The 17955-nt window shown below is 45.9% G+C and overlaps 1 protein-coding gene across 4 annotated transcripts in view; it reads right to left on the reverse strand.

Moving 5' to 3' along the window:
* The window catches only part of Myh11 (myosin, heavy polypeptide 11, smooth muscle), a 97662-nt gene that overhangs the window by 34522 nt on the left and 45185 nt on the right, over positions 1–17955 (reverse strand). For all 4 annotated transcript variants that reach the window (NM_001161775.1, NM_013607.2, XM_006521843.2 and 1 more), the window contains 9 exons: positions 17679–17771; positions 16453–16516; positions 15757–15855; positions 10348–10491; positions 7321–7416; positions 5305–5423; positions 4492–4644; positions 3477–3650; positions 1645–1818 (listed from right to left, as the gene is read on the reverse strand). In NM_001161775.1, the coding sequence (NP_001155247.1) occupies positions 1645–1818; positions 3477–3650; positions 4492–4644; positions 5305–5423; positions 7321–7416; positions 10348–10491; positions 15757–15855; positions 16453–16516; positions 17679–17771 (1116 nt within the window). The remainder of the gene's footprint in view (positions 1–1644; positions 1819–3476; positions 3651–4491; positions 4645–5304; positions 5424–7320; positions 7417–10347; positions 10492–15756; positions 15856–16452; positions 16517–17678; positions 17772–17955) is intronic.

Below are 17955 nucleotides of genomic sequence, written 5' to 3' on the forward strand. Positions count from 1 at the left end.
AGTGGAAGCTAGTGCCAGAAAAACCTCTTACTGTTCCACAGCCTCAGAGATGCCACCTTCTTCCATAGTCTCACACTTAGCCCCAGAAATGGCCAAGGAAGCTCATGGTGACAAAAGCCATCGTAGATATCCCATATCCCCCCTATGCATGGGCAGTTTAACAAGGATCCTCATTCTTAAATTGAGCACAGGGATTCTCCCACTGTCTGATGAATAGGATTCTTATAGCTAAGGCTGTACTATACAGCAGTTCATTATAGTACCAGGGATTGACCCTAGGATGTCAAGCAGGGTATATGTTCTAGTTTGTTTTCTGTTGCTATGTTAAACACCTTGACCGAAAGCAGCCTAAGGAAGGAAAGATCTATGTGGCTCATGATTTTAAGCTATAGCCCATCATCGAGAACAGAGCAGGGACTCAAAGCATCACATCCAGAGAAGGACACAGAGAAGCAAAGTGCCCATGCCACCTGCTTCTAGTTTTCTCCTGGCATGCATGAGGTAGTGCCACCCACAATCAGGGTAGGTCTTTGCCCATGAATTAATAACCAACATAATTATTTCCATCCCAAAATGTCCACGGGCCAACCAGACCTAGGTAATTTCTCAGTTGAGACTCTCTTTAAGATGATTCAAGATTTGAGACTAACCTTCATAGTAGGCAAGTGCTCTGCACTGAGCTATATCCTTTAGCCTATTAGCTTGGAGGTTTTGATACATGGATATATGGAAATAGACACTGGAGTGTTTCAAAATTTCTGACTTGCTCAATGCTCATCTTTAATGACTCTGACTACAACTCAGAGTGAACTGACAGCATGGCTCTGGTGGGTTATGATGGGATGTGGGTTGTCATGGTGATCTGTGAAAAGACTGGAAAGAAACATGTAGGAGCCTGGGAAAAGTATCACCAGGACATGGTTAAAAGAGCTTAAGCTCCATCAAGTATAATGTAAAGTAGAAGACAAACTTCTTGGCAGAGGCCAGAGTGTAAATATTTTCAGTTTGGTAGGCTCTACAGTCTTGCTCAACTCTGCTCTTCTAACACCAAAGAAACCATAGATCTTATGGAAACAAATTGGCCTGGCTATGTTCCAATAACAAGCTGTGGCTTTTCTTTTTATTTTTTATCTTTATATTGTAAGTGTGGATGCTTTGCCTGCATGTGTGTGTACCATTGTTTGAGCAGTGCCAGCAGAGGTGAGCTGAGGTATGTCTATGCTATTCAGGACATAATATCCAGGATGATGACAATGACGACAATGACAATGATGATGATGATCACAACAGTGATAAAGTCAGCTAGCACAGTTCCCCCAGATGGAGCACAGTGGTAATTTCAGGGGTTCATGTGAATCTATGGAAGACTCACTCATTGGTACCCTCACTCCAGGAGCCTTGTCTGTTGGGTTTGCCATGGAGCAAAAAGTATTTGGAGTCTTCCCAGGGAAGAACTGTCTGGTCAGCACAGTTGACATCTGTTAGAGACCATCACTTCCACTCTTGACAACTGCTTAGACAAATCTTACAGAGCCCCTAACTGAGAACCACCTTGCTACAAGTGTTTGGAGGGTACAGCCACTGCCAAAGCACCCTCCCAGGTACCTTTGAGACAGAGCCCTCCTCAAGACCCCGGGCCGATACCTTCCCAGCATAGTGGATGATGGAGAACTCTGTTTTGTCCTTTAGCTGCTTGGGCTTCTGAAATTTGGGGTGATTTCCCTGCTCTGAGCATAGCTTCTCCACAAAAGACTTGTCTGTAGCTTTGGGGAACCAGCATTCTTCATCCAGCAGGGCCAGCACACCGGGAGGGTTGTTCTGGGGACATAAGAAGGCAGGGTCACCTCCAGGCAAGAGGACCCCAGGCTCACCAGAAAGGGCCAACCATCCAGATCCCACACATGTTGTCAGGTGTGGTGGCACAGGGCTGAAGCCTTGACATGTGGGAGGCAGAGGCAAGGAGAATCAGTTCAATGCTAATTCAGTTACAAACAAGTTCAAGGCCAGGCTGAGCTACATGAGACTGAATCTCAAAAAATTAATTAACCTTCCAAAAAGAGAGAGGTCACACACAGGAGCCTTCCTGGCACTTCTACTGCTTTTTTCTTCCTTTTTTTCGTTTTGGTTTTTTGAGACAGGGTTTCTCTGTGTAGCCCTGGCTGTCCTAGAACTCACTGTGTAGACTGTAGACCAGGCTGGCCTCAAACTCAGAAATCTTCCTGCCTCTGCCTCCCAAGTGCTGGGATTAAAGGCGTGTGCCACCACGCCCGGCTGTGTTATTCTTATATCTAAAGTAAATCCATACCCTCTTTCTTTTACCCTCAAATCTATTAAACAATTACTCTCCTGTCAATAGACAGCTTGAGGGACTGAAAGCAAGAACTAACAGGACACAATGCTTGCTGATACCCATGCTGACAAGAAACGGAGATTGCAAAGATTGCATTCTTCTCTCCCACCTTGAGAATGGGACTCAGGACCCTCTACCACTGAGCCTGTTTCACTGGGTTTGTTTGAGACACAGCCTCCCAGGCTCCCAGATACACTTTGAGACACTATATCCCAGTCTGCCATAACTCATTATTCAGTTAACACTAGACTCAAACTTGTAGCAATCCTCCTGCCTCAGTCTGGAGTCCTGGGATGATAGGTGTGATACCCAGTTAAGATTACCTAAGAATTTCAAATGAATCTGTTGCTTTTCTTCCTTATAAATTTACCCAGGATCCCTTTCAGCAATGTTTTTCTATGTTTGAGAGGATCTAAATTAAGGTGTCAGTTTGTATCCTTCACCCTGGGGGAACTATCTTCACTTTGAGGTCTCCACCACATGAAACCATGTCCTGATTGCCTTCCATAGTGCCTTGCCACGAGTGTCAGTTGGTTTCACCACTGGCTCTTCTAGGGGGTGAGGGTCCATGCTCGTCTTGTTCATAGTTACAGCCTCAACCCTAAAATAAGAGGCCTAGCACATGGTGACTAGTAGCCTACTATGGCTCTAAAAGTCTGGGACGTATCAGTGGACCAAGCACAGACTCTGGGAATGAATGAATGAATGAATGAATGAATGGAGAAGAAGAAGAGAAAGACTAGGGGAATTGCATCATGGTGGTGTACATCCTAATCATAGCACAGGAAGGTTGAGGCAGGAGGATTGTCAGAATCATGTGTCAGCCAGGTGAGGTGGTACACGCCTGCAATCCCAGCACTTGGGAGCTGGAGGCAGGAAGAAAGAAGTTCAAGGTCACCCTCAGCTACACAGTGAGTTTGAAGCCAGCCTGACGTGTGGGACTGAGGCAGGAGAACTCTTAGGGTCAGAGTCTAGCCTCTGTCTACATACTGAGTTCCAGGTGAGTTAGTTCCCAAGGAATCCATTTACAGCTCCAGGACTCGGCCAGAGACACTGTCCACAAGGAATGCATTCTCAGACTAGGTGTGTACAAATGGGCCATGCATGCACGGTGCCAGCCCCTCACCGGCCGCTCAATCAGCTCAATACAAGGCTGCAGGTCCAGGCCGAAGTCGATGAAGTTCCACTCGATGCCCTCTCGCTGGTACTCTTCCTGCTCCAGGATGAACATCGTGTGGTTGAACAGCTGCTGCAGCTTCTCGTTGGTGTAGTTGATGCACAGCTGCTCGAAGGAGTTTACCTGCACATATGCATGGAGAGGGAGGGCGGAGAGGGAGGGCGGCTGAGCCGTATGAGCTCACAAAGCAGGGAGCTCAGCGGCAAGAAGCCCCATGACCTGGACCTCAGCATGCAGAGAAGTGCAAGACGCAACTAACATGGCGTAAAGACCAGTATGGCTGGCGAAAGTGACCCACTCCCATACCACAGGGCGCTCACCTTTTGCACCTTCACAGAGATGGACTAACCATATAAGACAGTTCTCCTCACCATTTCAGAGACAGGGAAACTTAGGCTTAAAAGACAGGGAGATCCCACAGAGGACCTCTTTGATATATCTCTCAGACTCTTGCTCTGAGAAATTCCCTCCAACTCATGGGAGTGAGACCCAGGCTCTCTGTGTACCCGACATGGACTATGGTAAAGAACTTGAGCTCAGTGCTCGGCTTGGAGGAGACCTACTGGCTTAGCTCAAGTGAGCAGGAACCAATGTGACTTCCTCTTTAAGATTTGGATTGAAGCTCTTAGAATTGGATGCTCTTTTTTTCTAAGATTGCTAAGTGGCAATCTGGAGCCCTGGCACTCTCTCGACCCCATGAGAGGAGAGCTGTTGGAGATGGAGTCAGTGGAAAATAGAGCAGACAGGTCCTGCCTACTGCATCCAGCTTTGCTGACCAGCCAACTTATACAGTCCAACACATAAATAGTGAATTTATGTTTTTTACACATTCAAGTGTAGCCTTAACCAAAAGCTTCCTACCTATAGTGCCTATCTGTATGCCTGCCTACAAAATAGCAACATCTGTTAGCCTAAATAGCCAAATAGAAAGCCCTGTCCCAGATGACCAAGGCCACAGATATACCTCAAAGATTTCAAACCCAGCAATATCCAGAATGCCCAGGAAGGAGGCCCCCTGCCGATGGGTCTTGTCCAAGGCCTTGTTTACACGGCTGAGAATCCATCGGAAAAGGCGCTCATAGGTGGCCTTGGCTAAGGCCTCGATGGCAAAGTCAGCCTGCAGGGGCAATGAAGAAAACACGGGTATTGCCAGCAGGAAAGTGGCAGGATGAGTGGTCAGACTTAAGGAATGACTAGACAGATAATGAAATGCCACCCATTCAAGGATCAATTAGAGGCTGTCAGCCCTGCTTCTTGAAAGTGTACAGTCATTTCCACAGGTCAGGTCTCTAAGGTCAGTGATGTGTGAAGGACTCTGCTTTTGGTTAGCAGTGTCCTAAAAAGTTGGCATAGGACTGCAGATATTTTAGTATTGGATATATGAAGGATATAGGGGTGAATGGATAGATGGATGAATAGAGGGACAGGTGGATGGCTGATAGATAGGTGGGTTGGCAGAGGGGTGGTTAATGGGTAAATAGATGGATTGGTGGGTAGACAGGTGAATGGATAGATGGTTGAGTTAATGTGTCGATTTGTGGGTGGGTAGATGTGTGGATGATGGATGGTAGAACATGAATGGATGTTTATTAGTCAGATTACTGTTTGGATGGACAGGTAGAGGGCGAATGACTGGGTGGACAGTGGATGGGTGAGTAGGAGTGGGTGGGTGCATAGATGAACGTGTGGGCAGACGGATGAGCAAGTAGATACCATGTATATGGGTTGAATGATAAATGTGTAAAAGGTTTGTGGCATAAATAGCCACAGCTATTACCTGTTCTTTGGTCTGAGCCTTCTGCACCACATCCCGTCCAACTTTGATACGTGGGGTCAGGATGGCTCTAGTGAAATCTGTCACATTAATCCCCACGAGGTGGCAAACTTTCTGAGCCGCTGCGTGAGTGTGAGAAAAGAGGCATTTAGACAGGTGCCCCTGGGACCGAGTGATGTCATTTCTACTGTTTAATTCTCTTTAAAGAAATGCTCATGCACTCGTGTGGTGGTGCGCATCCGTCATGCCCACGCTTGGGACATGCAGGCAGGAGCACCATAAGTGCAAGGTCATCTCTGCTCACACAGGGAGTTTGAGCCCTGCATGGGCTCTGTGGGACCCTGCCTCAAAAAACAAAAGGTAAAGAAACAGAAACAACTTCAAACAAAAGAAGAAAAAGGAAAACTAAAATGTATTCATATATGTCTAGTCAGGTCATAAACATGTGGCTCGTTATATCATTGTATATATTTCTGCATTTAAAAACTTATTTTCAAAAACATACAGAACCACGTCCCAGCTGCTTCCCACACACAAAGATTTGTCTATCACATGGGGGGGGGGTATGGGGTGCAGATAGTACTAAAGTTTGTGGGTCCTCCATTGCTTCACAAGCTATCTGTTCATGTCTCTGGATTCTCATGGAGAACTGGATCTTATTCATATGTCACATTTAGGGGTGGCGGGTTACTACACAATATATGTCCAATAGACTTGGCTCTGTGGGGCTGTACAGTGATATAATACAGAGTCTGTGGTGGCCCCAAAACTAGAAACCGGATATTTAGCTACTACTAAGAGTGATGGGAGCCAGGTGATCCTCTCAGAGACAGAAAATTTTGAGTATTTTCAAGAAAGATGGCCAGAATCAGTGGTGGGAAATCCAGAGGAGGGTAACCAGGGTTTTAATTTAAATAAGAATTTCAGAGAAATAACACTTTATAGTAGACTCTCTTTCTAAGGGTTTTATTTTTGTTTATGCATGTGTGTGAGTAAGCACACATGCATGTGGGTGCTAAAAAGAGTGATGGATATCTGAGAGCTGAAGTGACAGGCAGTTTTGAGGTTTCAAACCGGGGTGCTGAGAACTGCACTTGGGTCCTCTAGAAGAGCAACAAGTGCTCTGACCTCAGAGCCGCCTGCTCTGCCCAGGGAACACTCTTGTGGTGGAAAGTGTTATGGCTTGACTGAAAACTGGGTTCAGTTGGACCACCTGTGCTTTATCTGGGACCCTTCATTTGCAAGGAGCTTGAGGCCTGGCTCCTCACCAAGGCTGTACCATAAGAAGAACTGAGCTGGCTTTCTTTCTGCTGTGTCTTAAGGCCTGGCAGAGTGCAACTGCTTGGAAATGCTTATTCAATACATAAACCATTGGAGAGCTCAGAAGAGGTGACCCATGCGTGAGGGCCCATCTGGCTGGAACCACTGAGTTTCTGATTTTGTGCTGTAGGATCTGCAGCCATGAAACACTTGAAGGAAGAGGCAGAGACAGCAGAAAGCCCCCCCTAGGGATGGGGCATATGCCCAAGACTGAGTGAATGACTGGAACTGAGATGGTGCCAGCCCTATGCATGCTGATGCTTTCCTGTATAGAGACCTCTGATAAAGTTAACTTAAACAGGAGGTACCATGAGGAGCTAACAACAGGAATTAGGAATAAGTCAGGTAGCCAGCATGGTGAAGCGTACTTGCCATCCTAACACTTGGAGGCTGAAGAACTGGGAGTTCCAGGCCAGCCTGGGCTATCCACTGAGGCCTTGTCTCCAAAAGAAGTACTACTATTAAAGTAACAATTACAGTAACAACAAATGACATAATTGTAACAGTGTATTATAATAAAAGTCACACAAAGGTGGCTGTTCTCTGTCATACTCTCTCCTTGTGTTGACTTGTACTTTTAGACCACAGCTGACTGCCATGTGTAGCCATAGATAAGGAGGACATCTATACCACCAGTGCCTGAGTGTGACCTGCTTCTTTATTCCAGAAGCTATCATCACTGGGAAAAGTGACAAGTACCTGTGTTATCAGGCATGGATGCCTGGTCTGTGTTTCGCTCCTTCTTGAAGACAATGTTTCCAAGCTGAAGGACAGATGATACTACCTTCAAGATGGCTGAAGTAGGGAGAGAAGAGTGGATTGGTTAGTCAGTAGCAGCCAAAGTATTTTGAAAGCCATCAATCTAATCATCACTGGACACTAAGAGTCAAGCAGCGGCATCCCTCTGTAGACCGAGTTCTGAGTTCTCATGTCTGGACAAGATTGTCTGACTCCCTGACTTACAGAAGAAGATGCTCGAATGTGGGAAATGAGTATTGCCAGGAAGTTGCTGGAAAACCTTGTATCACATGGGATTTCTTTATGCAGCAGGGACTTGTAAGCTCCAGTCATGGGCCAAATATAGCTCACTGACTATTATACATGAAAGAATGAATGGATGGAGGATGGATGGTGGGTGGATGTAGGAGTGATGGAGGAGGATGGAGGATGGATGCATAGATGGATAAATGGATGGAGGATGGATACCTGAGCAGAGATGGATAAATGAATGAATGAAAGATGCATAAATGGATGGATTAAAGATGAATGGATAGAGTAAATGGGTGGATAAATAGAGGATGGATAGAGATGGGTAGGTAAAGAATATCTGGAGGAGCAGAGGGTGTGTTTGATGATTGCCAATAGACCTACTTGAACTGTGGAGTCAGTCACCAAGAAGTTATCATGTCCTAGTAACAAAGCCTAGAAACTCCATCTTCCTTTGGTCCCCAGGCCAAACCATGGGTTTTGTCTCCTTCACAGCAGATGACCTCATACCACAAGCCCAGACATAGTCAAGAGGAGAAAGATTCAGTTGCTAATGTACCAACCCACTCCCACCCCCACTCCTCTTCACTGTGAAGCTGTTACAGACAAGGCACTGCCAAGGGTGTTCTCTTTCCTACTAACACCCACAAAAGGAACTTTGTGAACTAGGATATGCTGGCCTAGAGGTGCTCAAAAGTACAACTCTAAGCTAGGTATTGCCAAAGTGCCTGCAGAGGGAGGGTGCGCCGTCTAACGCCAGCTCAGCCTTGCTGATTCAGTAGAAATTCTTGGGCAGAAAGCAGTCCAGTACATCCACAGATGTTTAGCAGCACCCCCATCACTCACCAGTAGATGGCAGCAGTGCCCACCTCTGCAGCTGGAAATGTTGGTTTATCTTGTGGGCATTGATTGTTGGCGTATTTCCCTACGTTCAGACAGATCTCATTGCTTAGCTCAGGCTGACCTTAAGATCAATCCTCCTGCCTCACCCTTCCAGGTGCTGTTTACAGGCATGTACCACCACAGAAGGCAATCGGGATAACCCTTGCTCCATTTGGTTCCTATATGTTCCATCACTGATTTAAGTCTTCCTTGATATTTTCTTTTTCTATTTTTGTTTTTGAAACAGGGTTTTTTATGTACATCCCTAGCTATCTTGGAACTTTCTTTGTAGACCACACTAGCCTCACACTCAGAGATCTGCCTGCCATTGCCTCCCAAGTGCTGGGATCAAAGGCGTGCATTACCACCACCTGGCTTTCTTCTGTTTTCATTTGTTTGCATTGTTGTTGTTATTTTGGTTTTGTTTTTCAGACAAATTTTCTCTGTGTAGCCCTGGCTGGCCTGGAACTCACAGAGAATCTTCTGACTCTGCTTGTGTGGTCCTGAGATTAAAGGTGTATGCCTCCATGAGTGGTTTGCTTGTTTAATTTTGTCTCTGAGACACGGTCTTAGTCTATACGCCTGTCTGCTTGAGCTTGCTATGTAGCTCCTAGAACTTTCTTTTTCTGGACCATAGGCTATTTATTCTATACGGACCAGCCTATCCTATAGTCCTCACTGTAGCAACTGGATATTTCTGGGACCCCAGAGGGTGTGGAAAGGGAGGCCAGTTTACCATAGTCCTGCCCTAGTTAATTCTGAATGCTGGAGTTGGTCTGAGCCAGAAGGAAGTGTCTCTGGAGCCACAGCACTGAAGCCAGCAGGGGGTGAATGGGCTCCAGAGCCAACTGTGGAATGATTATCATCAAGTATCAGTTCGTCAACACAGCTGAGTTCCCGGGAAGAGCCTTGCAGACCCTGCATCACCTTATTCAGGTCTGATGTGTCTGTGTTCAGCCCTAAGAGCCTGCTCTTAGCACCTATACCTCTCTGTCCTGTGTTCCTAACATCATAGGTAACCATGGAACGCACACACTCACCTAAGCCCACCAACACAAGCTAGTGAGATACCACTATTCAGGGCAATAATAGCGAGCCCCATCTACACTGTGGCTACAAACCCGAAGGCTGTAACAAACTGCATTTGTTGTCAAGAAAACTACAGCCTAATAGGTACTGTGGTGTTGAACAACGGAGGACCAGAAACCAGCTTTTAAGAGAAATTCTAAGTCCCGAGAACCTAGAACCTGCAGCCAGCATGTCTGAGTCTTCCAATGCTGGACTGATTGGTTTGATTTTGGGCTATCCTCCATAAGCTTATCGTCCCAGCTCTTGGTCCCCAGCTAATGATGCTATTTTGAAAGCCTTTAGGTAGGGCCTGGCCTGTGGAAATAGGTTTGTAGGGGCAGTTCCTTCCCACTCTGTTTCCTGCCTGCTGTGATTTAAGGAGCTCTGCTATATATTCCTGCTGCCATGGTCTGAACAGTTCTACCATGCCTTCCCTCCATGATGGAATGAGACCCTAGAGACCATGAGCCAAGATAAATCCTCCTTTCCTTAAGTTGTTCCTGTCCAGTGTCACCAGGGTAACAGAGATAACTAACACAGAGCGAATCACTTTTTTTTTTTTTCTTAAGCCAATTTGGGTCAGTTGCAACCAAAAGAGTCATGTGCCTAATAAGTCACATGTGGACGGATTCACTTTTCCTTCTCTTGGTCTTTCTTCTCTCCCTCTCTGCCTCCTTTCAGGAGGTAGGAAACCCAGAGAGTAGCCATGCATCCTGACGAGATGAGGGCCAGTAAGGAATCCCCCAGCATCACAAGTCCAGCTTACTAGATACAAGGTATGAAACTCACCTAGCTGTTCCTCTTCATTGAAGCCCATGATAGACATGGCTTCCAGTGTCTCCTGGAACATCTCATCATCTTGTGCAGCTGGGATGGGCACAAAGCCATTGGATAAAAATGTGTAGCTGTTGAAGCTCTCCAAAAGCAGGTCACCTACAAGAAAGGAGCAGAGTGAGCTGAACGTGGAGACACGCTTCCACCTTCAGTATGCCACAGGTCCTAGCATGGTCTGGGCCATTGTCATCTCTCCCTTTCTCAAGGTTTGAGCAGTTAAAACTCTTCCTGTGTGTCATCAGGTACAGTCCTCACCAGCCAATACTGACCTCACACTGTGGCGCTTGCTGTGTACTGTACCAGGGTACCAAGCAGCTAAAATACAGCCTTGTCTGTACTGCTCAACCATAGCCCTTGACATGGGGCTGCTTCAGCTCAGTGAGGAATGTGTCTGGTATGAATTTCCCAAAGCCTTTGACTCCAAAAACAAAGTTACACACACACACACACACACACACACACAGTGTTTTGTAGTTTTGAAACAGATTCTTACTATGTAACCCATGCTGGTACTGATTATCTTCTTGGTGCTGGAGTCATAGACATGTTCCACCATGTCCATTGGACCTGTGTGTTATGCTTAAACCCAAAGTCACACATGCATACACAGTTTAAAATTTTATTTTAATGATAAATTACTATCTCAAGCAATAGAGAGTAAACTAAGACAATAATAGATTTACATATCCTAGACAACATAGTATATATGCCTTGTGTATAACCAGATATTTTAAGACATCAAATTTAGGTCTGATATACGAATTCCTACTTCGGTACATAAAGACTTAGCGCTCACCTTTTATCTCACAAGCCTTTTATCAGAGGTTAACAAATCTGGTCCACTGGTTGCCTTTGTAAATAAAATTTTATTAAAGCAGGGCTGCCTCAATTTACTTGTGAGCTCTCCCACTGTAATAGAAAGCAGCTTTAACAAAAACAGATGGTCCTCAAAGTGTAGGATGCTTACTATCTGGCCCTTGTTTATATTATAATGTCCAATAAAACTTGTTTGTGTCTAGCTTGCCTGCACATGCTTGTATAAACCTATAGGCCCAGTGTTAGCATTCTGTCTAAACTCCACCCCACAGTTACTTGGCAACAGCCAGGTAGGCCTGACCCACTATACTTACTCTTGCTTCCTGCTTGCTTTTCTCTTGCCCTCTTGGGCTCTTCCCTTCCCCTTCCTCTTTCCCTTCCCCCTCTCTCCACGTGCTCATGGCCACAGCCGGCCTCTACTTCTCTACTCTCTCCCTCTCTGCCTTTCTCTGCCTCTACTACTCTCTTAACTCCCCTCCCCATGTCCTAAATAAACTCTGTTCCATGCTCTACCATCCCGTGGCTGGTCCCTCAGCGTGAAGGGATGCTGAGACCTCCCCTTCCCCACACCTCATCACACCCCCATAGAACATATCTTATATCCCTTTATCTTTTTATAAACACATCACCCAGTATTCTAAAGGCAGGGAATCTCAAGTTTAAGGCCAGTCTGGAAGGAGACTGTTGGGAGTGAGTGTATTCTGAGCCAAGCAACTACAATCTTGAGGAGTTTAGATGTGTTCCTTTGCAAGAAGATCATCTTGGACTTGTTGATTATTTATATCCTCTCATGGAGGGGTGGGAGAGTCATGAAACCCTCAACATAGTTCCTAGCTGCTCCCTGTTGTATGCAACTAAGCAACTCTACCTTAATGTGGCCTTGGGGAGGGGCTCTCCCACATAGCCCAGGGAAGACTAGGAGAAAGGTGTTCTTATCCTTACTGGTAAAGGCTTTCTAGGGATGGCCTGTTGAGGGGAAGAGCATCCATATTCCTATACACCACCCTTTATCTTCCTTATGGATGTAAAAAAAAAAAATCCCAGGAAATTCAATTGTTTCCCCCAGAGTGAACTTTGGTATAATCTTGCCTCTGTTTGTAGCTGGGAGGTGAGGAGAAGGGATAGATGTGCTGCGGGAAGGAAGTTTAGCAACAGTGTCTCAAGAAAAAAGATTATTCTGGAAAAAGTCACCCTCTTTCTCTCTCTTTGCATTTATATAGTACACACGTATGTTCTCCTGTGTATAGAAGTGTGTGTGTGTGTGTGTGTGTGTGTGTGTGTGTGTGTGTATGTAGAGACCTGATGTTTTCATCAAGTCTTTCTCACTCACCCCCATCCCAACACACATACCCTTTATTCTTTAGGAAGGCTCTCACTGAGCCCAGAGCGCAGAAATTTAGCTAGATTAACTAGTCTGGGGATTCCCTGCCTCTACCCAGTGAATGATGAGATTATAAGCAGGCCACGTTGAGCTCCTAGCCTTTCTGTGGGTTCAGCAGTCTAGAATTCATGCTTATGCAACAAGTGCTTCATCCAGTGTGCTGACTCTATAACCCCACAGAGTCACACCTGGCTCTAACTCCACAGAGTCACACTGGGCTCTAGCCCCACAGTCACACTCGGCTCTAACCCCACAGAGTCACACCCAGATCTAACCCCACAGTCACACCTGGCTCTAACCCCACAGAGTTACAAAGTTACCAAGCTCAGCTGCTCTATTTCCTTTGCTGCTGTTCATTTTTATCCTGCGCATTTACAGGATTTTCTTTCTTTCTTATTTCATTGGTACCCTTCCAACTCATTTGTTTCTCTCCAAGCCAATTAGAGATACTTTGAAGTGACATCAGGGAGACACTTTTCTTTTTAAGCCAAGGTCTTTTATGGGTCAGGTCACCTTCCACCACTTGATAAACCCGAGGTTAAACGTACCCAACACCAAGTTAACTGAAGCTTCCGGGTTCAGAGAAACATGAGACTATCACAAGGACTTGGGCCTTTGCCAACCCCAACATTATCCATGGTTTGGAGAGATTCATAGTATTTCAACTTCTCAACTTTCCTTTTTCCCAGCCCTGGCATCAGAATACTAATAATGCTGAGTGGTAGTGCATGCCTGTAATCTTAGTACTTCAGAGGCAGAGGCAAGGGGATTGCTATGAGTTTCAGACTACTCTGGGCTAAAGCAAAGCAAAGCAAAGCAAAACAAACAAACAAAATGCAATTGGCTCTAGACTCTGCCCTGGCCCCTGGTCTCTGGCCCAGCTGCCACTGGCCTCGCTTGCTACATACAGAGCATGGAGCAAAATGCAGCTGGAACTGCAAAGGGAAGAAGGGTAGATGCTTCTGCAAGCATCCCAGGGCCTCCCACTGTGAACTGCTAACTCACTTACTGCTAATGTAGCATCTACCCAGCACCCTGCATCCTTTCGCATCAGGTGCTCCAGAAGGCAAAGCTTCAAGAACAATGAACAGCCCCTAGTGACAGCCCCTAGTGGCCGGGCTGTGCAAAATGCCAGATAATGGCTGGTTTGATCACATGGCTTCCTCTCCTATCTTCCTTTCCTTCTTCTCTTTCTCTTTCTCTTCTCTTTCCTTTCTCCTCTCTCCCTTCCTTTTTCCAGGGTCCCATTATGTAGCCCATGCTAGTCTTGACCTTGCTATCCTGCTTCCACCTCCCAGTGCTAAGATGACAGGTGTGTTTCACACCCAGTTCTTTTGTTAATCTTCTTAACCAAAATAATTAACTGCGAGGCAAAAACCTGATGGAAACCAAGTTCGTGCTGTCGCCATTAGTTTTATAACTTAACTCTAACCCTAATTATAGAATGTAGATTCCATATTCACTGATGGACATATCCCTTTTGTGACTATAATTTTGATGTTCCTTTAAGAGTTTGATTACTTGGGGTTGAAGAGATGGCTCAGCAGTGAAGAGCACTGACCGCTGTTCCAGAGGTGCAGAGTTCAATTCCCAGCAACCACATGGTGGCTCACAAACATCTGTAATGGGATCTGATGCCCTCTTCTGGTGTGTCTGAAGACGATTCCTCAACTATGAGGCTTATGTGACAACTTCCCCCCACACCCCCAAAAAACCCAGTCTAGACAGGAAACCATTGAAGAGAGGCCTTAAAACTGTGATAGGGACGCTGAAGTGTGGCTCTTCACAGTTGATGGCTTCTGGTAGGAGTAGGGATGGCGGGGAAGGGCTCAGTTATCTTTAAGGGGCTGGCCACACTCCAGTGAGTATATGGGCAGCACAAACTGGACTTGGTGTATTTTTTTCCTTTCTTTTTGTCTCGTTTTTGGGGGGATGGCACAAGGATAGGGAGGTAGGCCTGGGAGGATTAGGAATCTAGTGTGAGGGGTGCATTGTTGAAATTCCCAAATAACCAATAAAAATATTATGTTGGAAAAAATAATGTGATTCCTGCATGGTCAGAACAGCTCATTTCTTACCTGAAATATAAAGAACACATGAAAAAAAAATTACAAAAGAAGATGGCAAATTTCAGTGTGCTTTATGTTCTTACAAATATAAAGCTTAATTAAAACATATCTTTTCTGATGGTTTATGCATTGCTGTAGCTGTTTTTGTACAGTGGCAGAGTCGACCAGACTCTATGTGCCCTGCAGAGCAGTAGCCAGTAACAATTTGGTCTTTAAAAAAAAAAGTCTAATTTACAGGACAGGATGTGCCTGTTGTATGCAAAGGCCAGGACTCCATCCCCAGAGTCAAAAGAAAGAATGCAGGGAAGGAGAAAGAGAGAGAGATTGAACATGCCTGTGATTACAACACTTGGGAGGTAGAGCAGGAAGATCAGGAGGTCAAGGTCAGCCTTGGCTATAGAGTGAGTTTGAGGCTAGCCTGGATCACACGAGACCCTGTCTCAAAACAAAATAACAAGAAGAGTTGTATAATGGAAAGCCTTGAATTAACTGCCCCCCCAAATTGTCTTCAAATTCAAAATACAAGGCTGGGTCTTGGGGCTCATGCCTCATAAGCTCAGCACTTGAGAGGTTGAGGCAGAGGAATTACAAATTCAAGACTAAATTGGGGTACACAGCAATTTCTAGGCCACCCAGACTACAAAGTAAGAGCTGGTCTCAAAGCCAACAACTAAATATACCTGAAGGTATTTTTCAAGGCAGGATCTCACTATGTAGCCATAGCTGGCCTGGAACTCACTATATAGACCAAGCTGGCTTCAACTCCAAAAAGACCTCCTAGTCTCTGCTTCTTGAGTGTTGGGATTTAAGGAATATACTGCCCTACCTGGCACCTGGCAAGTTTTCTAAATGGCATCTAGATCATTGTCATCTGCTGCCTGTTTCCTTTAAAGATACAGATCGTAATTGGACCTAAACTGTTAACACCCTAATGTGTGGCTAATAGCCATCTACCATATCAAACACATAGTTGGTGAGGATAACTTAATAAAGGCCACACTCGCTCACTGCAGGAGGTGAGGAACTGTATGCCTGCCTCCCCCAACATCAGCTCTTTCCCAGTCATTGACCCTTGAACCCATCACAGGATACACTCACTTTTCATCTTTTCCTTGGCTCCGGCGAGCAGGTAGTAGAAGATGTGAAATGTTCTCTCATCCCTAGCCTGTCGAATAGCCCTAGACTTTTCCAGAAGATCTGGTTGGTGAGAAGTTAAGGGTTCTGGGGCCAGCTTAGGGACTCAGCTCACAGCTAAGCAAGTCAGTTCCCAAAACCTAACCACCAATCCACCCTCCCAAGCCAGCTGTTACAGGTGTTCCAGGACCTGGGAGGCTCCCTGTAAAGTTGCAAGGGACCCCAAGAGCTGGCAGAGTTGGCTACTATTTCTGATTCATGGATCTGTGTAGGGCAGCTGATCTCAGATAGACTTTTTTTTTTTTTTTTTTTTTTTTTTTTTTTTTTTTTTTTTGGTTTTTCGAGACAGGGTTTCTCTATATAGCTCTGGCTGTCCTGGAACTCACTTTGTAGGCCAGGCTGGCCTCGAACTCAGAAATCTGCCTGCCTCTGCCTCCCGAGTGCTGGGATTAAAGGCATGCGCCATCACGCCCGGCTTCAGATGGACTCTTAAAGGGCAAAGGGTTTGGCAGATGTTGAGGATTTACATGTAACAGTACCTCTGTTAAGCACAAGAAGGATTGTTCCAGAAGGAACTCAAGAGTCTGAAGAAGAGGAGGGAGTTCTGTGTTTTCCCTGGGCTCCCTCACCCTCAGGAGGCCCCAGCTCAGCAAAGGATACATGTTTCAATATTGGCACCTACAATGTAACCAGTGACATCGAAGTTGATGCGAATGAACTTGCCCTGCCAAGAGAAGAACAAGTTGATGTGGGCCAGGCTCAGCACAGACCCCACACCACAGACAAGTGGAGAAATGTCAAGGGCCCATTGGGGACAGGAGAGACTCTGAAAAGAATCAGAACTTCACAGTCCTGCTGGCCCATAACAACCAGCATCTGAGCTGGGACACCCCCACACACACACACACTCCCCAGGTCTCCCAAACCCATGTAAGAAATATCATTCATCTCAAGATGGCTGTCTCTAAGTGGTAGGGAAACTGAGGCTGACATAGGTTAAGAGACCTGGCAGGATATTGCTCTTCAGTCTGTCACAGGATTTTCTACACCAAGGTCTGAGCTGCTCTGGCCTGAGCATTGAGAGGCTGAAACATTGTTTGTTCATATGTGTGTGGCAGAGGTGGGGGTGAGCGAGTGGGGATTTGATGTATACACTAGGAGTCTCTTACTAGCCTGGAACTCTCCAGGCAGGCTAGGCTGGCTGATCAGGCAGCTCCAGGGATTCCCCTGTCTCTGCTTCCTCAGTGTTGTGACTACAAGCACATGCCACCATGTCTTGCTTTCTCTTACAGGTTCAGGACCCTGTGTTTGCAGCAGTCCTCACTGACTGCTGCTGCCCAAAGCCGGTCGTCTTTCCATGTCTGGAGCCACTTCAGGATTATTCACTGTGATTCTTGGTACCTGGGTCAGTACTAGGTATATACTGTGTACTTTATAAAAATCAACTCAACAAATGAAAACAGGAGGGAATGGTCTGTATAAAAGCGTTCACCAGAATGAGTCTATGTAGTAGGTGTTTAGGCAGTATTTGGTAGAGGATAGACGTATGTGCTATAGAATAAGTACTTAATTCATGCTTTGTCGAATGAATGGATCGATAGATGAGTATTTCACATGTCTAGGTGCTCAGTAAATGTTAGATAAATCACAAATGTTAAATGACTGAGAATGGATGCTGAGTGATTGTTGAGAGAATGTGTGGGGCTGGAAGACAGGGAGCAAATGTATCTGTCTTCTACTGCCTTTAGTCAGAGCTCCCCTATACTCTTACAGCCTGTGGTCTTGGGGGATATATGACACTGGAGTGCCCACTCAGTCCCAGAACTGTGTTCTTGGGGCATATGTGACATCAGTCCCAGACAAGCCCGTATGGCTCTGCTACTTACAAAGCGAGAGGAGTTGTCGTTCTTGACGGTTTTCGCATTGCCGAAAGCCTCCAGGATTGGGTTTGCCTGTAGAAGCTGCTTTTCCAGCTCCCCCTAAAATTCATTCATAGCTAGTTATGGGGGGGCATAGCACAAGGCCTGACACAAGATTCTGCCCTTCAGCCACAGATTCTTTCCTGTCCTCAGCCCCCCCAAGACCCTAACAGTCACATCCAGATGTACGAGATCTGTTCAGAAGAGCTTTCTGACAGAGAAGACATCCACTCCTTTGAAAGAT

This window comes from Mus musculus, chromosome 16, assembly GCF_000001635.26.
Source record: "Mus musculus strain C57BL/6J chromosome 16, GRCm38.p6 C57BL/6J".
NCBI classification, from domain to species: Eukaryota; Metazoa; Chordata; class Mammalia; order Rodentia; family Muridae; genus Mus; species Mus musculus.